The sequence below is a fragment of the Sinocyclocheilus grahami genome, unplaced genomic scaffold (genome assembly GCF_001515645.1).
Source record: "Sinocyclocheilus grahami isolate Dianchi unplaced genomic scaffold, SAMN03320097.WGS_v1.1 scaffold810.1, whole genome shotgun sequence".
Taxonomy (NCBI): Eukaryota; Metazoa; Chordata; class Actinopteri; order Cypriniformes; family Cyprinidae; genus Sinocyclocheilus; species Sinocyclocheilus grahami.
The window spans coordinates 246,674-273,104 of NW_015505989.1; the positions used below are offsets into that span (position 1 = coordinate 246,674).

General features: G+C 38.1%; 2 protein-coding genes and 1 pseudogene across 3 annotated transcripts; 2 read left to right on the plus strand and 1 right to left on the minus strand.

The window, feature by feature from the left end:
• Window positions 1–338: 338 nt before the first annotated feature.
• On the minus strand, window positions 339–11,808 carry LOC107562169 (cysteine protease ATG4A-like). Of its 2 annotated transcripts, XM_016246755.1 has the most exons (13): window positions 11,733–11,808; window positions 11,077–11,184; window positions 9,511–9,582; window positions 9,307–9,405; window positions 8,975–9,076; window positions 7,939–8,011; window positions 6,563–6,642; window positions 4,113–4,324; window positions 3,931–4,009; window positions 3,606–3,751; window positions 2,391–2,447; window positions 2,179–2,290; window positions 339–1,066 (listed from the first exon to the last, which is right to left on the minus strand). In XM_016246755.1, the coding sequence occupies exons 1-13, from the start codon at window positions 11,740–11,742 to the stop codon at window positions 1,002–1,004; spliced, it is 1,215 nt and encodes a 404-aa protein (XP_016102241.1). In that variant the 5' UTR covers window positions 11,743–11,808; the 3' UTR covers window positions 339–1,001. The 2 variants fall into 2 exon arrangements, with proteins under 2 accessions (XP_016102241.1, XP_016102240.1); XM_016246754.1 differs by lacking the exons at window positions 8,975–9,076; window positions 9,307–9,405; window positions 9,511–9,582; window positions 11,077–11,184; window positions 11,733–11,808 and adding exons at window positions 8,225–8,326; window positions 8,557–8,651.
• Window positions 11,809–12,701: 893 nt separating this feature from the next.
• LOC107562170 (ankyrin repeat domain-containing protein 46-like) lies at window positions 12,702–15,032 on the plus strand (annotated as a pseudogene).
• Window positions 15,033–16,530: 1,498 nt separating this feature from the next.
• tmem185 (transmembrane protein 185) lies at window positions 16,531–25,763 on the plus strand. Its single transcript, XM_016246756.1, has 7 exons — window positions 16,531–16,641; window positions 16,851–17,027; window positions 20,414–20,621; window positions 21,386–21,469; window positions 21,595–21,771; window positions 23,930–24,053; window positions 25,446–25,763. Exons 1-7 carry the CDS (start codon window positions 16,604–16,606, stop codon window positions 25,688–25,690), a joined length of 1,053 nt encoding a protein of 350 aa, XP_016102242.1. The 5' UTR covers window positions 16,531–16,603; the 3' UTR covers window positions 25,691–25,763.
• Window positions 25,764–26,431: the final 668 nt, after the last annotated feature.

The following is a 26,431-nucleotide window of genomic DNA, read 5'->3' on the forward strand; positions in this document are numbered from 1 at the left end:
GCCACATTTCTGATTATTATCAATGTTGAAAACAGTTGTGCTGCACAATATTTTTGTGGAAACCGTGATACATTTTTTTCAGGATTCTTCGATGAAACTAAATCTTTTGTAACATTATAAACTTTTTTTTTTTTTCCCCAAATTTAAGGCATCCATGCTGAATAAAAAAAAAATCTAAAATCTTACTGACACAAAAGTTATGAACGGCAGTGTATATATCTGTATTTCTTTAGTTACTCAATTTTTTGGATTGTTTTTTTAGGCAATTTATCTTTTCTTTGAATAAGTTACATATTAATATTACATAACAATTTCACACATAAACCAAAGGAGAGTCATGTTCAGATTTGTCATCTTTTATAAACAAACGAAGACAGTGTAGACATGAAAGGGACCATATTCACCAATAAATGATAGGAACTTGTAGTTAGGTAGCTTTACAGTTTATTTCTTTTTAAAAAAGTGATAGGACCAATCATAAACGCGCTAAACTTATTTAAATATCATTTGAAGCCATATTTACAGATGTGCAGGAGTGGGTGAAATAATTAACCCACTGTAATAAGGAAAGGAAACATCACCTTTACCAGTCAGAAACATAAATATGTCAAAAAGAGAGGCACTTTTTTTTAACCAATACGGTTGTCTTTTTTTCCCTTGAATAACACTGAATTAAAGATGTCTGCATACTATCCATCTCCTGCAGTCAGGAGGTAGAGCGTGTTGAGGTTGTAAAGATATCATCCTCATGAAAGCCTTCACCTCTCCATGATACAGTACGATGAAGTTCATGCAAACTCAAGTTCTCGGTTTGTTTCCATAGTTAAAAACACGGTCTCTTACACGACCTCTGAATGAGGCTAAGCCTCACACTAAGTTGCTACGGGATCCTTGGCTTGTTATTTTCCTGTTCACCACAGAACGAGCTTGGTGTTGATCGGAGGCACTTGTGCAGTGTGGAGCAGAGGAAGGCTACTGACATCCCATCATCAGTGGACTGATCACACATTTAGGATCTCAAACTCCTCTTCTGACTCAAAAAGTTTGTCTGGGGACTCGATGAACTCTAGAAGAACGAGCACAGAAGGTAGAAAGGATTTTTAGGTTATGAAACAAATACAGTTATCTTGTAACCTTAGCCTGTATTTGTTATGTATTATGCACTATAATGCACACATGATGCCTTAGAAAATCCCTTATAATATGTTGTATCATCTCATGAATAATCGTAATGACAGTTATGATACATTATAAATCTCATATTAGTATCTCACTGCATTTCACAAGTGTGTTTTACTGTGTAAAGTGAATACAATATTCTTGTAAATTATCACTAGTAATCCACACCACTCCAGTCCAACAATTAACATCTTGTAAAACTGTTTGTAAGAAACAAATGAATCATTAAGATGTTGTCAAACCATTGCTAAAATACGAGTCCTCCCTCCATAATAACGCTTCTGCCAGTGAAAAAGTAGTTTGGTCTGAATCAGGAGAGAAATCTGCACAGATCGAGAACCTTTTATAAGCCAAAACAGGAGATGGACTTTTTCACTGGAGGAAATGTTATTATGGATTATGGACTCATATTTTAGCAACGGTTTGAAGTTAAAAACATCTTAATGCTGGATTTGTTTCTTACAAACAGGCAGCTTTTGTCTTCTCCAGATGTTAACTGATGGACTGGAGTGCTGTGGATTATTGTGATGTTTTTATCAGCTGTTTGGACTCTCATTCTGACGGCACCCATTCACTGCAGAGCATCCATTGCTGAGACACTGATGCAATGCTACATTTCTACAAATCTGATGAAATCTATGTCTTGGATGGCCTCAGGGTGAGCACATTTTCAGCAATTCTTCATTTTTGGGTGAACTATTCCTTTAAGGTAAAATGATGTGACACTTCAAGATATGAGGCTTGTCTACATTATAACTATGGGAACTATAATCCATTGTAACTTGTATATAATGTGTTCATCGTTGTACTCTTATTGTAATGTGTTATAACTGTCTTTGCGATTATTCATAAGATGATACAACACATCATTAGGGTTTTTTAAATAAGGTATTATGCATGCATTAAGAATATCCAGATAATGCATTATAAATACAGGCTTCATAGAAAGTGTTATTCAAAATTCTAGCACTCAACGCTACGGCTCTTATCCTGCAGTACCTGCTCCTGTGGTCTGCACCTCTGGTTTGGTGGGAGGAACGAACGGAGGCCAATGAGAGGGGTGTTTCTCTACCAGCTCGAACATCCGCAAATTTCTTTTCTTGAGGAGCTCCTTAAAGTCAGAGCGAAATAATGAGAGCAAGTTAAAACTAAGGAAAGCAAGCTGGTAAATCACGTTCTTGATCGGTTCTGCATGCATGCCAGAGTCTAACCTGCTGAACCAGATCACACCAGCTGTCAAAGTCCTCCTCACTCTTGCAGAAAAAGCCCTAGGGACAAACATTCACCTTTACTGATCCATGAAATGAAACCCTTGTTACTGTAAACAAAAGCTTGCAACGCTTGCCCCGCCTCCGGGCTCTTCTGATTGGTCCACTGTTTTGGAACTGACATTGATGAACGGCACTGTGTGTAAAAGTTAAAATTCTTTTAACTTGACACACTGTCTTAAAAACGCGGCGCTAATGTGTGAGACGCTGCAAAAGACATGAGCACAACGGTCATACACATTCATCTAGTGCGTGTTTACATAGAAAAACAATGGAAAAGTAGCGCACTGGAATGGGAAAAAAAACGCATTCTGTGTGAACAGCCCCTTAGAGTTAAAGGGGTGGTTCAGTGGTTGTTTTCTAGGCTTGATTGTGTTTATGGGGTGCAGTCTAACTTTTATTCCACACCGCTCTGTCCCTTCTCTCAGAAACACGCTGACCATTTCCTTCTTTTATGAAGCCCCTCCCTCAGAAATAGGCGATGGGCTCTGATTGGTTAGCTAGCCCAGTGTGTTGTGATTGGCTGATCCGCCTCTAGTGCACGTCTAATCGTCCCGCCCCTCACCTCTGATTTTGAAACTTGTGAATCCATTAGAATCGTTAGAAGACAGAATCGCGATTCATATATGAATAGATTTTTACGTGCACTTCTAGTTTTCTCTTCCTCTTCTCTAAAGCAGCGCAGCATGGCCTCGCCCCCTTTGCTGCCTTTTCCCGAGGGCGGGGTTTATCTGGGTTTGTGATGTCACGAACCCGGGAAGTACCTCGTTGTATTCCTACCAGCCGTTTTTGTGGGCATTAAACTGCCAGAATTTTAAAAGACGATATCTCCGTTTGCATTGAACTTTCAGCTTCGTAACTTTGCAGATATTGTTTATGCTCAAACAGCAACATTAGACACTAACTAACGTTCTAACGTTAAAAAAGTGAAATCGCAATGAACCACCCCTTTAAAAAAATTGTTTCATGGACATATTAATAACTGCAATAATGATTCAATCCTAAAACCTTAAGCAAAAATATTTGCTTATTTAAATCCAGATGGTGACTTTTTTTTTGGCTAGGCAGTGTATATTCTAGTGCTGTCAAGTGATTTAAAATAGCGCGCCAGTGCCGAATGAACTTCTCTTTTGGCAGTGACGTGGTTTGAGCTCTCACCAGTGCAACAGACGGATCCAGGCTAGTGATTTTCATGCGGTGTGGGGTCCTCTGACAGTGATAGCTCTGGTCGTCCACAGCACTGCCTGATTCAGTGTCCACGGCCTGCTGCGTAGTGTGAGGGTCCAAATAGATCAACTCATCATCTGAAAAAGCAAAAATGAGAATGCCTTGAGAACACATTTCCAGGATAAAGCATTGCGCTGATTCCTTCGATCAATTCATTTTCAGTGGGGAACATGTTGGATCATGCATATGTATTGAGCATGTCATTTTATTACCCCAAACTCTGTAAGCGCCAACAAATTAGACTGAGAAAACTCACCGATAAATCCAATGAAATAATAGGCCAGGTTGGGCTTTCCTCCCAAAACACCACATGACTGAGGCATCTTAAAACACTCCTAGTAAAAGAAGATGAAACGTATGTGTGTGTGTGTATGATACATGAAAAACTACCTAAGTAAGAAAGATAATAGACTCTTCAGTCAAAGAAAAGTGTCGTACTTTGAAGGCCTGAATGTACACGGGGTTGATGCTGTTAATGCCCATTCGAAGAGGAATGACCAGCAGCAGGGGCCTCCAGTCCAAGGGCCTTTGGGACTGAAGTGTCATTCCCTGAGCCTCTGAACAGCTCTGGCCTGACGCTGGCACTTCTCCGCGGCCACAGGGGCCAGCCCTGGACCTGCTTTCCCGGCCTGGCTGCTTACACTGTTTCTCTGGTCCAGAGGAAAGAGGCGAGAACATCAAGAAGGTTGGAAGTGAGAAATAATATTCATCCTGTTTAAACTTCCTTCAGCTCTAATGAAGTCAGGACAGAGGAGAACTTGAGTTTTTTTCTCCATTTACGTGTTCCTTGCCACTGTTGCATTTGGCTTGCTTAGTTGAGGTTTAAAAGACACTTAATGTTCAGTAATATTATTGGCTTAAAGGGATAGTTCACCCAAAAATGAAAATGTTATGTTTATCTGCTTACCCACAGGGCATCCAAGATGTAGGTGACTTTGTTTCTTCAGTAGAACACAAACAAAGATTTTTAACTCAAACCGTTGCAGTCTGTCAGTCATATAATGGAAGTGAATGGGCTCCACGGCTTTTTGAGAGTAAAAAAACATACACAAACAAAACCAAATTAAACCCTGCGGCTCGTGACGATACACTGAGGTCTTAAGACAAGAAATGATTCATTGCACGATTCACTGCAATGTCCAAAAACATCCGGCACGTAACGCGTGTACGTGCTCTGGCATAGTAGACATAAATATATACAAGTAGATGCCGCATTAGTGACTGTTTCTATGGGCCGAGATATGTTCGTAGATGCCTCATTAGTGACTATTTCTATGGGCCGCGATAACTTCCAAAATGGCGGATGCGTCAACGTATCTGGAGCGGTCGAATAGGGCATCTATACATATCTATGATAGTAGACGCATGTGCAGAAGCGATCTGTCGCGCGTATACGTCACTTATTTACACAGTGCTCTGCAGATTGCGGACGTGTTCACTGGCACTGCGATGATCTAAAGATATTTACAGGTCATCACAATGGAAGATGATTTTGATATATCATCAGACAACGTGGATTTTTTTGCCCGACTGTATTTATTTGACCTCACGCACCGGATGTTTTGAACGCGCTCAGGACAGTTGTACATTGCGGTGGATCAGAGGTAACAAATGATATAAATACTGTTCAGTTTCTTGCACAGACCGATCGTTTCGTGTCTTAAGACCTCAATGTATTGTCACGAGCCACCGGGTTTAATTTAGTTTTGTCTGTGTATGTTTTTTTTACTCTCAAAGTCGTGGAGCTCATTGACTGCCATTATATGACTGACAGACTGCAACGGTTTGAGTTAAAAATCTTCGTTTGTGTTCTACTGAAGATACAAAGTCACCTACATCTTGGATGCCCTGCGGGTAAGCAGATAAACATCACATTTTCATTTTTGGGTGAACTATCCCTTTAATTGCTCTGACACTATCGGACAAGAACAAAAGTTGGACTGAATGTGACACTATTTGAACTCTTTTCATAATTGCTAAACTTCGCAACACTGACTCTGTTATTAAACTAAAGTGAATCAACATTGAACTGACTTGAGATGAATAATGACACTATTGTAGAGCTGCTTTATACAGGGTCCTATACATCCTTCCACAAATTAAGGCCTAAAAAAGTCTTAATTTAAAGCAGAAAGTCTTACATTCATAAAGTCATGCCACTAAATGTTGCATGCACTTAAAAAAGAAATGAATATCTTCCTTAGTATTTTTGTTTTGTTTTCCAATACAAATATCTAACATCCTTAAATCAACATACATTTACTTGAGATGCAAATAGAACATACGAAGTCTTGTTTTCTTAAAAATTTTAGCAAAATTAAGTGAGTTTATGCAAAAAACAAGAACAAATATCTGTCAATACAGAATGAAAACTCGTTTTCCCTTTGAATTAAGAAGATTTTTCTGAGCCCATTGCCAGAAATTTGTTCTTATGCCTTAAGTCATTTTGCTTTTCAAGTAAATGTATCTTGATTGAAGAATCTTTAGACATTGGCAATGAAAACAAAACAAAAACAAGGAATAAAATCACTTTTTTGCAGTGTAACCAGCAGGTACAGTAAAAGTTATTTCCATATTTTTGGAGTAGAGCTATTTAAGCCTTTGTAAAATTAATTAAAAAGTTAGATCTGTTGGAAGTTGCTAAAGCAAAACATTTACATTTTGAGACCATATTGACGTATTGTGTTCAACTCAATTTATTCCTCAAAATTTACTACATTACGTTTACCATCATAAAAGCTGCAGAAACCCTATTTATAGCTCAACTGAAGTTGTTTCATAATTGATGAATTTTATTACTGTGAAGCTGCTTTGAAACAATCAGTATTGTATAAAGCACTATATAAATAAATGTGACTTGAAATGACTAATCAGAAAAAGACACTTACTGATGTCTTCAATAACAACGGTGTTGTCCATTGACACATACACAGTCATAGTATTCCAGTCATCAAACAGAGCAAGTTTCCTGCAAGACAACGGACATTTGCTGTTAGTTCAACCAAAATGTCGTGTTCAAACTATGAGATTTAATTGGTGGTTTCTGGGCTTGACAACCCCTTGTGACTACATGCTTTCATTATATGGAATACAGCTGTGTGATCTTCTTCAAAACATCTTCTTTTGTGCTCCACAAGTTGTATGGTTCGGAGGGTGAGTAACGATGACAGATTAACGCTTTTCTGGGAACTACTAATTTAAAACGGCGCTTCTCAAGGTGTGAAAGAATCAAAAGAATACTGACTTAAATTTCTCTGTTTCTCACACAAAGCTCTTGATTGTCTTCAGAAGAACTGGAGTGTAAAGAGCACAAATTATATGTACTATTTTATGGCACAAGCTTGACAATTACAATCAACATCCTCTCATCCTTTTTTCTGTTAAAGAAGTAGTTCAGCCAAAAATTTACTAACCCTCAGGCCATCCAAATGTTTCTTCATGGGAACAGATTTGTAGAAATGTAGCATTGCATCAGTGTCTCAGCAATGGATGCTCTGCAGTGAATGGGTGCCGTCAGAATGAGAGTCCAAACAGCTGATAAAAACATCACAATAATCCACAAGTAATCCATACCACTCCAGTCCATCAGTTAACATCTTGTGAAGCCAAAAGCTGCGTGTTTGTTAGAAACAAATATCATTAAGACGTTTAAAAAATCAAACTGTTGCTTCGGGCTAAAATAAAATACATTAAAAAGTTGTCTGGTCTGAATCAGGAGATAAATTTGCACCGACCAAGCACCGTTTATAAGTGAAAACAGTCTAAAACAGCTCTAAACAAATATGTGGGTAGATTTTGATGTGAGTCAACAACAAGTGACAGCAGTATTATGGATAAAAGACGCATCAAGTGGTGTGGATTACTTGTGGATTATTGTGGTGTTTTTATCAGCTGTTTGGACTCTCATTCTGACGGCACCCATTCACTGCAGAGCATCCATTGCCGAGACACTGATGCAATGCTACATTTCTCCAAATCTGTTCACATCTTGGATGGCCTGAGGGTGAGTAAACTTTCAGCAAATTTCATTTTTGGGTGAACTATTCCTTTAAAAAATAAAGCTGAAAAGAAACTGCAGAAAATTGAATTAATTTAAAATAAAACTTTTAGCATATTGTATACTCCTGTTTTTTTTGTTGTTTTTTTTAAGACAGACCATCAGATTTGAAAGGGTGGAATTTTTAAAACAACTACAAGAGACAAATGTGTCCAACAACAAAATATTATTTTAAAGATATCAATCTTAAAGAAAAATGACACTTGCTTGAGTACTTGCGCCACTGTGTTCGGTCCATACCATTCGCCAACAGACTTGCCCTCTCCAACGCCCATCTGAGCTACACAAACAGGGCACACAATACTCGTGACTGCAGTACCACTGCGATGTACAGTACCCACACACACACAGAGACTTTCAGATAGACAATGCAATGACGTGCACTTGCTGTGAACTAATGGTTTTTAAAAAACAAAACATATGCAATGAACATTGAGAGGGCTGGGCCAATAATAACGGTCACACACACACAAATACACATTATATGCCTTACCCATCTGATGGATAGAGTAGCAGCTATCCTTCTTGTCTAAAAAGCAGTGCAAGATGCGATGATACTCTTTGGGCTGACACTTCTCTGGATCCCATCTCCAATCTAGAACACACAGTAAAGTAGAGCACTTTAAAGGTCTGCAGTCCAAATTCACTGGACTCTAGTTTTCACCCTACTCCTTGGTTTAGATATAATTTCTAGATCAAAAATCACACTGGTACATTTAGCAAAAATACAGAAATACTGTGAATTCAGTGTAGTATAGTATGAGTAGTATGGTAGCATCTATTCTACACACTTGTTATCGGTAAGAAGCTTCCACGTTTGCTTACCTCGACCGAGGTGCCTGCAGACCAAAGCCTGCGCGAGGATCATCTGTCCACAGCGGAGCATGCAGCCCCAGCCCGCGTCTGATGAAGGGCCTGTTCCTCCTGCAAACCACAGACACACACCCTCCTCAGCACACTAAGCATCCTCTAATCAAGACAGAAGTCAGCTCCACTCCATTTAGTTAGACTAGTTTCCCTGCCATCTGAGCTACACAAACAGGGCACACAATACTCGTGACTGCAGTACCACTGCGATGTACAGTACCCACACACACACAGAGACTTTCAGATAGACAATGCAATGACGTGCACTTGCTGTGAACTAATGGTTTTTAAAAAACAAAACATATGCAATGAACATTGAGAGGGCTGGGCCAATAATAACGGTCACACACACACAAATACACATTATATGCCTTACCCATCTGATGGATAGAGTAGCAGCTATCCTTCTTGTCTAAAAAGCAGTGCAAGATGCGATGATACTCTTTGGGCTGACACTTCTCTGGATCCCATCTCCAATCTAGAACACAGAGTAAAGTAGAGCACTTTAAAGGTCTGCAGTCCAAATTCACTGGACTCTAGTTTTCACCCTACTCCTTGGTTTAGATATAATTTCTAGATCAAAAATCACACTGGTACATTTAGCAAAAATACAGAAATACTGTGAATTCAGTGTAGTATAGTATGAGTAGTATGGTAGCATCTATTCTACACACTTGTTATCGGTAAGAAGCTTCCACGTTTGCTTACCTCGACCGAGGTGCCTGCAGACCAAAGCCTGCGCGAGGATCATCTGTCCACAGCGGAGCATGCAGCCCCAGCCCGCGTCTGATGAAGGGCCTGTTCCTCCTGCAAACCACAGACACACACCCTCCTCAGCACACTAAGCATCCTCTAATCAAGACAGAAGTCAGCTCCACTCCATTTAGTTAGACTAGTTTCCCTGCCACTTACCTATGGGAGAAAACTTTTTCCTATATGTGAACCACAGTCGTGACCGCACATCCGAGAGCAGCTCCGATTTCTCTGGAAGATGATCGTTGATAATAATCAGTAATGTTTCTTGAGCAGCAAATCAGCATATTAGGATGATTTCTGAAGATCATGTGACACTGAAGACTGGAGTAATGATGCTGAAAATTCAGCTTTGATCACAGGAATATATATCATACAGTATATTCAAACAGAAAATGATTGTTTTCAAATTGTAAAAATATTTCACATGTATTTACTGTATTTTGATCAAATAAATGCAGCCTTGGTGAGCAGAAGAAAGTGTTATAACAGTAAATGATGCATAGTTAGAAGCAACTAATCCGAACCCTATGGTAACTATATTTTGTTCATTAATAGTACTTGTATATAATTGTATAATTACACTGTAACAAGGATGAGTGAAACCCAGATTTAATATCTTAAGTGGTTAACTGATAAGGCGTTTGATGGCTGATGCCGATACAGATGTAATTAGGCAAAATGCAATTTAATAAGAGTGAATGTGTTGATATAGCTAATTAATTCTGAAAGCAAAATGCCACTACATTATGGATATGTGGCCTGTCTTACTTGTTTTAAAGGTGACATATTATGCCCCTTTTTACAATATGTAATACAAGTCTCTGGTGTCCCCAGAATGTGTCTGTGAAGTTTCAGCTCAAAATACTACATTATATAATTTTGAAAATGCCTATTTTGAGTGGAAGCAGAAACACGCTGTTTTTTGGCCTGTGTCTTTAAATGCAAATGAGCTGCTGCTCCCCGCCCCCTTTTCCAGAATAGAGCTGAGCCATTACAGCTCGGACCTGCTAAAAACATCTGTTGTGGTTCTGATTATCATGTTTATCGCACTGAAATCATGCATTTTAAACCATACGAGTTTAAACTTCAGATATACGGTTTTCTGAGCGCACACATCCGAAGCACACGCACAGAAAGCAGCTGTCACAGCATGTGAGCACTAAACTAAGTTCTCAGTCACACACAAGTTTACGTTAAAAGCACACATGAGTTACTAAAACAGTGGGTTATGTCTGTGAAGGTAAACAGCTGGGAAATAAATCATATGTTTATTTTAGATCTGTGTGGCAGCAGCAATATACAGTAAATAAATCAATAAATGCACTGCTCTCGTGTCTCCTCTGAGGCTGGGACTCTAAACAGTGTTCTGTGCTCGTCTGTGCAGACAAACACAGAACAGTTAGCCTGTTTTGCTCAAACTTTCTCCATGGCATTAGAGCTGGTACACCGCTGTCGCTTGCGAAATCAAAATGACGGCGCCGTGGGTGGAAACTTACAGATTAAGGGGCGGTAATATTATAATGAGATCCCTTTGGGATCAAGGGAGCGTCACCAAGGGAGCAAAATAAGACGCGCTCGTTTTCTCAGAGGCTTGCAGAAAAAGGCTTCCCAAAACAAAGTGACTGGGTTAATCTTTTTAACGTTTCCTTGGTTGGTAGATGCACCGGGGACCTGATTATAGCACTTACAACCTGGAAAAGTCAGATTTTCATGATATGTCACCTTTAAGATCATAACATGCTCCCAAGATCCATACTGGCTCGTCTACATCCGGCAGGGCTTCTAGGAACTCGGAGAATACGTTGACTTGGTTCTCATACTTGGCTAGAACTGGAATAAATGGTGACACGTTAGTGTTGTGACACAATCCTGATAAAACAACACATAGCAGCCCTTCATAATTAGGAGGACTAGCAGAGGTACTTCTGACATAAACATCTCTCACAAAAACAATGGGATGGCCTCAGATGCTAATACCATGGCTCTTGCATATAATACAACCACATATTTATATACCATGTATTTACTGGGTACTATAAGGTACTTGAATTCCATGGTACATAACATGGTATAAGTCCACAAACATGGTAATGTTTTTGTTAGTGCCAGTGCAAACATACAGAGTAATAACTCTGAATCATCTGAACAACAACGACTAGTGAAGCAGACGAACGATTTGTCTTTATTTACAAGTGAGAGATGTACAGGCCACTGAAGAACAATGAGAAAACTTGAAACTTCCTCGGTATGAATCCCTAGCAGATCTCAGTAGACTTTTATCGACGCTTTTCTAACTTAAAACATCGCCTGAACGTTGTTAGCCGAACGAATAGATAAATCGCTGATCAATTTCGTATTTTAAACCATAAATTCCCTACCTGACTCCATCCTCGGCCGTCATCGGATACAAAAACATCGCGGTGCATTGTGGGTAACGCAGTCCGTGTCTGAGTCGTTCTAATAGTCAACAGCGCCAGAAAAACTACACTGACCAGATTTTGAGGTTGAAACGCGGAAGTCTAATCTTTTTTATTTGTTTATCACAACAACATGCACTGGGGCTTGTAGTCTATTAACCCTCCATCCATATTTGTACGTCATTTAATTTCTATTTCCCCACAATAGAGGCTGAGAAAGCAGCGGATTTTATAAGATACTTTCAAGATATCACTCCGAGGTATTGATTTACCTTCTGTAGTATTACAAAGGAAGTTATTAGCTGGTGTTATTGGTTACAGTCGTGTGTTTTGTTGATTAACATACTTGCTTGACCAAGCTAGTCCGCTAGCTACAGTAGTAATCATTCGTGAAGTTTAGTTGTCATGTAATCTAAATGATATTTCCAGCCTAATTTAATAACCTTTCTGTAATAAACGTTTACAGTTTTTGAAGCTTTAACCTATGCATACATCATTCATTATAAATGCATGTTAACACAGAGATTTGAGGTGTACTTTAGATGCTGTAACTGTGTTTTTAGCCTTTTTAAGCAGTTATTTACAGTTAATTAATGGCTGTGTGGTGTGAGAAATGAATTTGTAAAAATACTGATGTTCTATTAATATGGGGGCTGCATAATGATTATGAAGAAATTAGAGAAGGAGTTTTTTAATTATAGCATTGTGATGTGTCATGTCAGCTGTTCCAAATGTGATTTTTATCTCCAGATCTCAGATATCAGGTGCAAAATGTCCTACGTCTTCATCAACGACTCCCTGCAGACCACCGTGCCACTGCTGCAGGCCTAAAAATACTGATGTTCTATTAATATGGGGGCTGCATAATGATTATGAAGAAATTAGAGAAGGAGTTTTTTAATTATAGCATTGTGATGTGTCATGTCAGCTGTTCCAAATGTGATTTTTATCTCCAGATCTCAGATATCAGGTGCAAAATGTCCTACGTCTTCATCAACGACTCCCTGCAGACCACCGTGCCACTGCTGCAGGCCTGTATCGACGGGGATCTCGCTCACACTAAACAGCTCCTGGAGTCCGGGTTCGACCCAAACACCAGGGACTGCCGCGGACGGACGGACCGGATTGCATCTGGCTGCCGCTCGGGGAAACGTGGAGATCTGCTCTTTGCTGCATAAGTTTGGTGCTGATCTGTTGGCCACTGACTCGCAGGGCAACACGGCACTGCACATGTGTGGCCATGTAGACACCATCCAGTTCCTGGTGTCCAACGGCCTCAAGATTGACATCTGGTCAGTGTCTTTATGATCTTGGGACGGGTACAATGGTACAGTGACTATATATAATGATACTGAATTACCATACTCATATACCACGGCTTTCACGTGCTATTCCATGGACAAGTCAAAAATTTCATGACACTTACATATATTTTATTTCAGAAAAATCATAACTATGAAATAACAGATGTAAGTATAGGAATTCTGCAACGGTTTTAAAATTTTTCAATGGCACAGACCCCAAAATACAATGATCACATAAAATATAAAGGTAGATAGAAAATATATTTTTTAAGAAATTAAATTAATATTTATTTTCAGCAAATTGGTCAAAAGGGACTGTACAGACATTTACGATGTTAGAAAAGAATTCATATAAATGCTGTTTTCAACATTGATAATAATCTGAAATGTTTCTTGAGCAGCAAATCCGCATATTAAAATGATTTCTGAAGATCATGTTGACACTGAAGACTGGATGCTGAAAATACAGCTTTGATCACAGGAATAAATGACACTTTACAACATATTCACATAGAAAGTTATTTTGAAATGTAATAATATTTCACAATATTTACTTGTTTGTATTTTTGTTCGAATGCGGTCTTGGTGACCATACGTTTTTTTTAACATTTAAAAAACATAAAACAATTCAATAGTGGTGTAAATGTGAAAAATAATAAATATATAAAATAATAATGTGTACGATATTAATTGGAAAGTACTCATCTCAGGATTTCTGGCCAGTCTTTAAGCATAATATCACATTCTGAAAATGATGAACATTTATTTATTGTTTTTGTATTTATTTCTTCCCACTTTCTTCACCCCTGAAGGCCCCGGACCCCAGTTTGAAAACCCCTGACTAACAGTACTCGTATTACAGGGCCAGTTCCAATGCACAGCGATGAAGATTCATGAATTAACCTTTAGTCACCACAAAACATCTGACCGCTTCATGTCCGTGCTTTTTGATCTGAACAGTAATCACAACGGAGCCACTCCGCTGGTGCTGGCCAAGAGACGCGGTGTGAATAAAGACGCGCTCCATCTGCTGGAGGGGCTGGAGGAACAGGAGGTGAAGGGCTTCAACCGCAGCTCCCATTCCAGTCTGGAGAAGATGCACATGGCTGAGAATGAAAGGTGAGATGATTGCCATTACCTACTTTATACAATCCCAATGTTTTTTTCCTTGCAGAGGTGTCTTTGAATTGGTCTTCATAAGTGTTTTTACTCATTACCGGCTGCTGTATCTCCTGCAGTGCCATGGAGAGCCACTCTCTTCTCAACCCACACCTGCATCACAGCGATGGCGTGCTGTCCAGCTTCCGCACTACATGGCAGGAGTTTGTGGAAGATCTTGGTTTCTGGCGAGTGCTCTTGCTGCTCCTCGTCATTGCTCTGCTCTCACTCGGCATTGCGTATTACGTCAGCGGAGTCTTACCTTTCGCATCGAATCAGCTGGAGCTTGTACACTAATATAAAAATGTGAAAGCTCATTAAAAACGCATTAGCATTGTTCTTACAGTTACTGATTGTGTGTAACCACACTTTAAATTGTAATCATACATTCTGTGACTGAATTTTTAAATCTTTTTGTGTATATGAATGTAAATAGACCTTTCATGTGCATCTTGTTTGTGTGTTTGGAAGGATCTTTTTATTGCCTATTCTGCACTCACTCGTGTTATCGTTTGTGTACCAGCCCACTTTTTTTATTTTATTTAAATTATTGGATTTACACATTAAAGTTTTTGTGATTGCAAAAAGGTGTTTTATATGAAGTTTAACCCTTGCACTTTAACAATGGTGTATGTGAAGTGGTTCAGGCTCATTCCTACAGTTTGGTGGATTTTATGTCCCAATGAAACAATACTTCAGATTTTACATACAATGTTAATCAACTTTAATGCCACATAGATGTACCCCTTTAACAGAAAATCATGATTAATACCTAAAAATAATAATAATAAATCACTTAACAGACAATTTCCCATGTCCCTAATCCTGTTTTCTCAACTTCTCTTTGAAACAAAGGTTACATATACAAACCCAATTCCAAAAAAGTTGGCTTTTTTGAAATCGGGTTTGTACATTTTCAAATGAGCAATTATGACTGTTAGTATGTACATTTACTTGTTCTCTTTGACGTGAATTACAAGTTATGTAAAACCATTAAAGGGGTCATATGATGCTTTTTATTCTTTTAAAGATCATTATTTTGTGTATTTGGTGTAACAGAATATGTTGACACGCTTTAATGTTCAAAAAACACACTATTTTTCAAATACTGTACATTATTGTAGGTCCTCTATGCCCCGCCTCTCTCAAACACAACAAAGCCCCTCCTTCCAACAAGCGCAGTCTGCTCTGATTGGCCAGCTGACCCAGTGCATTGTGATTGGCCGAACACTGCAAGCACTCGTCGGAAATGTAACGCCCCTTACCATAATCACGAGCTTCAGCTTTCAAAATAAATGTAAAGACCGTAAATAATGTCATTAGTTTTTGTGCATCTACTTTCGGAAGGCCAAATAAAGTGCTTTTGCTTTCGTCTAGAAACACACAGCGTCTCTCTGACATGCTGCTTCAACACTAACTGCGGTTACTGAAACCACGCCTTCTTTCTTTGCGTGCACATTTGGGCGCATTATGCTAATATTTCCACATAGTGAGGTAGATATGTGGGGGCGTGTTAGAACGAGCCGTTTTAGGGGGGCGTGGCAGAGTCTTAACTTTGATAAAGAATATCTCTTTGGTTTTGAGACTTTAGTCTTTGCAACTTCAGGGATCTTATCTATGCACAATCAGCTTCTAACACTCCAAAGAGAAAGAAGAACTTGAAATCGCATCATATGACCCCTTTAAATTAGTTTATGTCCCTTAAAGTCCACCCTCTCACTCTCATTGCTAGATGTGACACTGGAAGGAAAACAACTCCAAGCATAAAGTGAGCAATAGTCATAAACTTTTCTTTATTTTCCTCTTTTTTAGAAGATTTATCTAATAGTGTAAATAGCATTGTGTCAATATATACTGGGCATTAATATATATATATATATAAATAAATTCTTCCTAAATGTTAATCTTCTGCTTGCATGTTGTTCTTTTCTAGCTATAATGAGCTGCATTGCTTCATTGTAAAGATATCATAACAGAGTATACAGATGTCATAGAGTTTGAATGTGAAATGTGAAGTATTTGGTCAGGATAGGTTCTACTGCCCTGAACTAAACTGTGTGTTTTCTGATAGACGTTTTCTCCTTCTGATGAAATTAAAAATAATTGCATTTTTAAACATTTTCTTCAGCAAGCCTGTATGACTCTTCGTTACGCAACCTTATAATGCATTGATTGCATAAAAAATATTTTTTTTATTAGATTGCAGAAATTCATTTCTCTATAGTGGCCTAGAAATTAATAAACGTTTGTTTTCGTGACCCGCGCTGACGTAAACAGCGTGTGACGTCACCGCGTAACTCTGAAGCGAGTGCCAGTCGGTTAGCCAGCCTTCCCTTTTCACTCATCTAACTATGGTCTGAAGAGGAAACCATGAATCTCCGAGGCGTTTTTCAAGATTTCAACCCTAGGTAAGAACTGTGTGTGTTGCGTGAATGATGAAACCCAGCGCTTTGTTTTTAAATACGCTACCATTCACTTTGTTAGCTTAGCTGCTAATGTGCACCGCGCAGGCCTTTTTGGATTTGTTTTGTGTCTCAGTCAGGTCCGCCTCGTGCTCTTGACAGATGTGTCCAGCTTGTGCTCTGACCGCATGTGTGGTGTTGTTGTCGTCCTGCAGTAAGTTCCTGATCTACGCCTGCCTGCTGCTCTTCTCCGTGCTGCTGTCGCTGAGGCTGGACGGCATCATCCAGTGGAGCTACTGGGCTGTGTTTGCGCCCATCTGGCTCTGGAAGCTCATGGTCATTATTGGGGCTTCCGTGGGCACCGGGGTCTGGGCGCACAACCCGCAATACAGGTCAGACACAACTCTTCCCTGCTTATGATCTCTAATGACGCCGCTTATTATTACTGTAAAGGGGTCATATGATGCGATTTCAATTTTCCTTTCTCTTTGGAGTGTTACAAGCTCTTGGTGCATAAAGAAGATCTGTAAAGTTGCAAAGACTAAAGTCTCAAATCCAAAGAGATATTCTTTATAAAAGTTAAGAGTTTGTCACGCCTACCTAAAACAGCTCGTTCTAACACGCCCCCACATGTCTACATCACTATGTGGGAAGATTTGCATAACCGCCCAAATGTTCACGCAAAGAAAGAAGGCGTAACTTTTATTCTCGCTGTAGTATTGTTGCTGCCGCCGCCGTGTCGTGAAGACGCTGTGTGCTTCGTTGTGAAAGCGAAACTACGTTGTTTGGTCTTCCAAAAGAGGACACAACTAGAAATCAGTGGTTAAGTTGTATTTACAACACTGTTCTAGAACAGTTCAACCCAAATATTCAGATGTGTGCAGCACATTTTATGGAGGACTGTTTACTGATTCTGTGAGAGTAATGTTAGACTACAATGCCGGCTGTTCCGACTCACGTAAGTACGTTTTCATATTTAAAGGATTTGCCACTGATGATTCAAACGTGAGTTTTGAGCAGTGTAGAGTAGCACTTGTTGTTTGTCATTTCTCCGATCACAAATGCAGACATGGTTTTATGTTTACGCGGCACGATGCAACGCAACGCGTAAAAAGACAGTATAAGTCATTATAATCAGTAATTATGTCCCCACTGGATGCAACAAATGCTTCGTTTATAATGGGTTTTAATGTTTTTGTCTCGTCGCTCCGGCCGGACACGGCATCACAGTATGGTAAGGGGCGTAACATTTCCGTCACACGCTTGAGGTATCCGGCCAATCACAGCGCACTGGATAGCTGGCCAATCAGAACACACCTCGCTTTTCAGACCGATGAGCTTTGTAAAAATCGCAGAAAGGCGGAGCATAGAGGAGAAACAATAATGTACAGTATGTGGAAAATAATGTGTTTTTTTAACCTTAAACTGCATAAACACCTTTCATTACACCAAATACACCAAATAATGTTATTTTTAACAGCATCATATGACCGCTTTAAATGATCAAAATTGCTGAAAAAACCTGTCTGAAATACCTTCTGTCATCTGCTTGAAAGCTGCTGTTTAAGCAAGTAAAACACCTTTGGTAACAGTTTAGACTGGGGAGCAGAATTACCTAGTTGCTTATTAGCGTGCATGTTTCTAGAATATTGGCTGATTATTAGTACTTGTACAGCACGTATTAACCCTCCCGTAGTGTGCAAATTGACCCCAAATATTTAAATGTATCAATACATTTCTCAAATTGGCAGTAAAATTTATGTTTATTTGCTTACACTTTACCAGCTCAATATTTAAGGACAAAACACTTTTTTTGTTTGTTTTTTATGTAATACATTTTTTTACATAGAAAAATATAAAACATTGTCCTCACATCATCCAAATATTGCCGTAACATCTCACTCACAGTGTATCTTGCGGTCATTTTTCTTTGGACAGACAATGATAGTCAAATATCCTCACAAGGACAGTAAAACCTGAATTTTTTGACATTGTGGGGACTGGGGGCTGGGCGATAAAGCTAAAAAATGTATTAACGATATCATGTTTCATATCGTTCGGTATCGATAATTATTGGCATTTTGTATAACCTTTTTTAAAACAGAGCAATAGAATTTTTTTTTTTACATTTAACCACTGTATTTTTAAATTAACTCAATTTATTGAGACAAACAACAAATATTTTTTTTGTTTTAACAGTAAAAAAACTAAATTAAAATTAAACAAATATCTAATTTCTAATGTTTTAAATGCAGATTAAATGGGTTAAACTTTTGTCTTGTCTCCCGAGGCCAGAGCAAAATAATACAGCACATTAAACTGTCAACGCAAGGAAGTAACGGTCTATAAAAAAACATGCATTACGTCTAAATTAACATATACATTATATAATTGCATAAACAATTATGAACAAAACAGCATCATGTATTTATGCATTGCTTAATACAAAGAGCCGAAGTGTCAGTCACACAGACTGCATTTAAAAACATATGAGACGCAGTGAAAAGGAATAAACCTCCACAAATTCATGACGTGTTTTCTAAAAGTTTAAGCTGTTTTACCTTTGCATGGCTTTCTATACATCTCTTCTGTGAGACGCGAGTGCAGCAGTCATATTGTTCGTCTAAAAAAATGCGCTGAATATGCGTTCTGTGTGAATGGCTTGGTTTCAGTTTTAACCCGAAAAATTCAAGATCTTCTCCGCATTGAGCTTCTATATTTCTCTAATATTTTGAATGAATAACGCAGCAGTGGCGCGTCTCGTGGGCTAGACTAACAAAACATTAAAATGCAACAACGTCACTTACATCATCATCACCACATCTCGTGCTCCACTGATGACGCTCCCTGATGCACACCTAACATTGGATTGTACTATTTTTGCATTCAAATGCAGATGTTTATTTTAAATTCGACTAATATTAATTCTTTACTCTCAATCTCCTCATCACAAGCAAGCACAGCACTCTTGTTTGTGTTTGTGTGTGCTGTCTGCGTCACTCATAGCACCTGCCTAGAACATTTTTTATGTCGTTATCGAAGAAGGTGTACCATCTATAAATATCGATACCGTTTTATCGCCCAGGCCTACTCTGAATAAATGTTTTTTCTTAAATATTCTCAGTCTGAGTATATCATACTGTAGGACCCAAAAGCCTGATGTATCAAATATGACACAAAACGCAAAATTCATATGCAAGATTTTATTTTGTCTAAAGTTTCGATTTAAAAAAATTGCTATTATTTCATATGTCAGGCTTTATACGGTAAAGGACCCTGATATGCATTCTTGGTCTCATTTAGCATAATTTATGTGTACACGGAATCAAAATGTGTAATGATTTGGTTAATGTTATCCAGCCATAGATTTAGGTAAAGTCTTGGCAGCACACTAGTAAACTTCGCGAGAATGACATATCATGTTGCATTTATGACTTAAAGGGATAGTTCACCCAAAAAAGAGAACTCTGTCATCATTTACTCAACTCTCTCATTCCAAACCTGTATGAGATTCCAAACAGTTGATGGTGGCCGTTGACTTCCATAGTATTTTTAATTTTTTTCCATACTATGGAAATCAATGAGGACCAGCAGCTGTTTGGTTACCAGTATTATTCAAAATAGCTTCTTTTGTGTTCAGCAGAAGAAAGAAACTCATACAGGTTTGGAACAACATGAGGTGAGAAAATAAAAAACAGAATTTAAATTGAGGTGAGCTGTCCCTTTAAGGAAGTGTGATTTTGGCCATGTGCTTCATGCAGTAAGTTGTTGTCTTTAGGGCTGAGGGTGAGACCTGTGTGGAGTTTAAGGCCATGCTGATCGCTGTGGGGATCCACCTCCTCCTGCTCACTTTCGAGGTGCTGGTGTGTGACCGTGTGCAGCGGGGTTCACACTTCTGGCTTCTGGTCTTCATGCCGCTCTTCTTCGTCTCACCCGTCTCAGTGGCGGCGTGCGTGTGGGGATTCAGGCACGACAGATCGCTTGAGGTATCAGCCGGGATTTACAAGCACAGAGGAACACACAACCATTCTGAGTGCGGTTAACGTCAACCAAATTATGTTGAGGTTATATTTCATGCCAAAATAAAAATAAGAAATTATATCTTATGCATAAACTTTTATTTTTATTTTTTTTTGCATTGACATTAGTTTCATGACAATTTAGTTATTCCCATTTGTCGCGGTTGTTTTCATTGCTATAGTATTACACATATATTTTTAATCTGTTACTATTACTAAATACTGTACAGTTTTAACTGGATTATGGGATTACAAGACGAGATGCCGCATTTTGGCGTCTGCATCCAATTAAATTTACAGTTATTGTATAGACATAGAAAGCATATTAAACACGAGTAAAGCATCTACTTTAATGTTTCAAATAAGGTTTGTGAAAATAAAATGTCAAAATATGGGTGAAATAATGTTCTGTCATCATTCAGCGTGACAGATATATTTGTGTAAAAATTAAATGCTTATTCTGACCTATACTTAGTCAAATATATATATAAAAGAATAAGTGATCCTGCTAAATTTGATTATATTTTGTTTTACAAATCTTGCTCCTAAAACAGGCTCCATTTCCTTTATAAACAATGTTTTCTTATTTCTTTCTTCGTTTTTTTTTATATGACCTACAGTGACATTCACCCACATGATACCAAGCATATCTCCCTAAGCATGTCGATCTTTGTGTTTACAGAAATGAATCATACCTGAATGAACGCTCTTACTTTGTGTTGTTTCATCAGCTGGAGATTCTGTGCTCTGTTAATATTCTTCAGTTCATCTTCATCGCTTTGAGACTGGATAAGATCATCAGCTGGCCGTGGTTGGTAAGGACGCCAACTACACTAACTTACCTTTGCCAAATCATCAGTCACCTGCAGTTAGGCTATTATTAGCTTTGTAATCTGAGCTCTGTGGCTCGTTATGAGAGTAAGTGCCATGTCTTTTCCAGGTGGTGTGCGTGCCGCTGTGGATTCTCATGTCCTTCTTGTGTCTGGTGGTGCTCTATTACATTGTCTGGTCTGTGCTCTTCCTGCGGTCCATGGATGTCATTGCCGAGCAGCGGCGCACACACATCACCATGGCAATCAGCTGGATGACCATAGTGGTGCCCTTGCTTACCTTTGAGGTTTGATTCCAACATCGTTCAGTTTTTACTTGATTGTGTTTATGCATTAAGTAAGCTAAGGACACTGAGCATGTCTTGAGTAGAGATCAGCCGATACTGATTGTTTCAAACCAGTCTAAATACAGATTACCTTCATGTTTGTGTCCTTTACTCAATATACAGAACCAGTTTTTAATAATCGTTTTATTCATGCTTTTTTGCACATTAGTAACTAAATCATTATATACATTTAATTCAAAACGTTGGGGTCGGTAGGATTTTTTTCAATTTTGAAAGAAATCTCTTCTGCTCACCAAGGTGGCATTTATTTAATTAAATAGTAATTAATTAAAATAATACATTTTCTGTTTGTATATATTTTAAGTTGTACTTTATTCCTGTGATGCAAAGCAGAATTTTCAGCATCATTACTTCAGTCTTCAGTGTCACATGATCTTCAGAAATCATTCTAATATGTGAGCCTGCAGCACAAAAGCAGTGTTAAGTCGCTGGGGGATATTTGTAGCAATAGCCAAGATGTATAAATCTGATAAAAATTGACCTTTATGACTGGTTTTGTGGTCCAGGGTCACATGTGCTGATTTGCTGCTCAAGAAACATTTCTGATTATTATCAATGTTGAAAATTGATTGTGATTGAAAATTAAAGCAGTTGTGCTGCTTATTTTCGTGACGCATTGATAAGGATTCTTTGATGAATAGAAAATTTAAAAGAACAGCATTTATTCCAAATCTTTTGTTACATTCTAAATGGCTTTACTGTCACTTTTGATCAATTTAATGCATGCTTAATGAATGTATTAATTTCTTTTAAAAAAAATTCTTTACGACTGTATGGAGCCCACTGGTTCACTCATACATTCTAAAGAAAACTGAAATATATCGCCATAATCACAGTCCATCTGATCAGAACTATTATGAAAAATGTTTTACTTAGTTTTGATGCTAGTAACTTATGACTAACTGACCATGAGCAAAGTGTCTGCCGCAGGGACAGTATTTCAAACTTTGAAATATCACAAAGCAGAAAAAATGACAAACCGTCTTTAGGCAAAATTAGATTTCAAATTAATTTTAGATTTCAGATTCAAAATTTGCAGTAATGTTTTATGTGTAAATTTAAATGACCTGTTAATGTCTAAAATGGCATTTTTATACCATATAACAATCTCCGTCTTGTGTGCAGCAGGAGCAGCAGCTCCACTTCACTAAATGTATTTCCATTATTTGAATATGGCTATAACACGCCCGACACAGAGATTGAGAATGCTGTGTCTACGCTAAAGACACCAGTTTGGCTGCCCTGTGAAGTACAAAAATAACCTGTGGGCAGTTGACAAGACTTAGACTACCAAGATTGTCGCTTCTCGAGATATTCATCAGGTAGCATCTCATTAGAATGCATGCCTTGACACACTAATGGTCTCTACGATCTCCATAGGTTTATGATGCTTTTGGGGAAACGCCACCCAGAGCAGCTGCTGAGATCACAAATAAATATGTCAAGTTTGAAATGAATAGGGAACTGTATCTTTATTATGCTATCCTGTAATTTATCAACAAAAAACTCATTGTTTTAGTTTTGCTGGCAGTAATTCCAGCTGTTATCTGGAGCGTTGCAGAGTTTTGACAGCAATCTGTCATATTTTTTTCAGGACATGTTTTGAAACTTTCAGAATTTGTGTTGTGTTTTAGAAAACTTTATTCTGAGAAATTACAATTTGCCTTTTTCTGAGAAAAAAAAAAAATGAATGGGAAACCTACTTCTTGGTTCCCAAGGCAGCCAATTCAACCACCTGTTTAATGCTTAATTATTTTTGAGTAAACTCACAGCTATGAAGTAGTTCCAGATCTGTCAGCCACATTGCTGTTCCAGTTCTCTTCATCAAAATATTTTAGTTGAATATACTCGTATGCAATGTATCAGTTTACCGGATATTAAAGGAATAGTTCCCCCAATAGTTTACTCAATAGTAGTGTTTTGTTTATGATTGATTAATATGATCAATATAATAATTGGTCCGAATCATTATTATAATTTTTCATGTTTTGGGTGAACTATTCTTTGAAGAACGCGGTCGTTCGTTTATGCATCTGTTTTGTGAGCTCAGCATTTATAGATGCAGGGTTGACTTTCATCATCATTGTGTTGTTTTCAGATTCTTCTCGTTCACAAGCTGGATGGTCATTACAACTCCAACTACGTCCCGGTGTTTGTTCCTCTCTGGGTTTCTTTGGTGACTCTAATGGTGACGACGTTTGGCCAGAAAGGAGGCAATCACTGTACGTGACGTGTGTTACCTGCACTGCCGTTCATAAGTATGGGAAATTATTTTTTATGTTTTTTTTTTAAAGAAGCCTCTTCTGCTCATCAAGGCTGCTTTTGTTTGATCAGTAATATTGTGAAATATTATTGCAATTTAAAATAAGGGTTTGCTATTTTAATATACTTCATTTCTGTGATGCAGAGCTTAATTTTAATCTGGCATTACTGCAGTCTTCAGTGTCACGTGATCCTTCAGATATCATTCTAATATGCTGATTTATTATCAATGTTGGAAACAGTTGTGCTGCTGAATATTTTTTGGAACATGTTAAACTTTTTTTTCAGGATTCATTTAGGAATAAAAAGTTAAAAAGAACATCATTTATTTAAAATAGAAATATTTTCTAACAATATGCACTACCATTTAAAAGTTTGGGGTCTGTAAAAGTATTTTTTATTTTTAAGAAATACTTTTATTCAGCAAGGATTGCTTAAATTGATAAAAAGTTATCAAAGTAAAGACTTATATTGTTAGAAAAGATTTCTATTTTGAATAAATGCTGTTCTTTTTAACTTTTTATTCATCAAAAAACCCTGAAGTATTACGGGTTCCAAATATATATTAAGCAGCACAACAGTTTCCAGCATTGATAATAAATCAGCATATTAGAGTGATTTCTGAAGAATCATGTGACACTGAAGACTGCAGTAATAATGCTGAAAATTCTGCTTTGCATCACAGGAATAAATTATATTTAAAAGTATACTAAAATAGAAAACTGTTATTTTAAATTGCAATAATATTTCACAATGTTACTGTTTTTTTTGATCAAGTAAATGCAGCCTTGATGAGCATAATAGACTTATTTTTTTAAAAAGCTTCCCAAACTTTTGAACGGCAATATATCTGTCTTCTTGCTACTCATTCATTACATTGGCTTGACAAGAATGATTCAGAAATGTCTGCAAATAATTATTAAATAAAAATAATGACTCAAAACTGGATAACCTTCCAGTATAGTCTATAATGAATCATATCATTTAGCTTTCTAAGAACTACATGCGGTGTTTGCTGGAGCAGGCATTACTAATACTATTTTTTTTATTTGTAGTAAGTGATTTAAACAAACCCCAAACCTTAAGTGTCAAATGTTGCTGTGTAAGTCATCCCACAAATTTTGTTTCCCTCTCACTTGCATTTTCTTCCGAACATTTCTCCATCACAAATGATTAGCGCAAACCATTTTGTCATTCACTACAGCAAAACTAAATATGTTCCATATTTGTATTTAGCTGTTTGTTTTAAATGGAAAAAAAATCATGCAAAAGATGATTCTGTAAGGTATTTTCCCCTAATTTTGTTTCAGTATTGACTTGAGCTCTTCTTCTCTCATTTCCCTCTGTATCAGGGTGGTTCGGCATTCGCAAAGACTTCTGCCAGTTTCTTCTTGAACTCTTCCCCTTCTTGAGGGAGTATGGCAACATATCCTATGACCTGCACCACGAGGACTCCGAGGTGTCCGAGGAATTGCCCATCCACGAGGTGCCTAAAATCCCTCCCATGTTTCATAAGAAGACGGGTGTGGTGATCACCCAAAGTCCTGGCAAATACTTTGTGCCGCCGCCCAAACTGTGCATCGACATGCCAGACTAACATTCAAAACTCTGTCCTCGTTTGGCTGTTCGTGAACAGTATAGCACTATGCACTGCTTCGGGACGTACCATTTAAAAAGAAAAATACAATCCTACTACACAGATGCTTCTTCTGAGACTCTTAAGGAAGAACCTTTGTGTTTGAGCTTAGCTCAAATACCGGCTCCCAACCATTTTGTATACAATAGCCTTGTGTCTGTAAAATCCATAGATGGGACCTGTTGCCTTCTGGAGTGGATCATTTGAACTTTCCTGACAACTCAGTCAAAGGACTCACCGAGAGACTGTCTATCTAATCTGTAAATAAGCAAAGTGTTTTGTTTTTTTACCAAGTGTGTGTTTTCTCTGTATTTTAAATCCATGTATGGTGTAGGCATTCAGTTACTCATCCGTCGGTCTTAGCTATATCCAGCTTTGTTAACATTCGTTCTGAATCTGCAAGATATTTCTCTGTGGGAATACATGACGGTTCCTCGTTTCCACTGTGATTGCAGCCTTTTTGGTGGAAGAAACGCATTAGTGTAAAAAGCTTTATTTACATGAATCTGAAGTGGATTTCTTCATCTGCTTCCATGTGTGACCCTGGACCACAAAACCAGTCATAAGGGTCAATTTTTCGAAATTGAGATTTATACATCATCTGAAAGCTGAATAAATAAGCTTTCCATTGATGCATTAATGTTAGGATATGACAATATTTGGCCGAGATACAACTATTTGAAAATCTGGGATCTCTCCGAG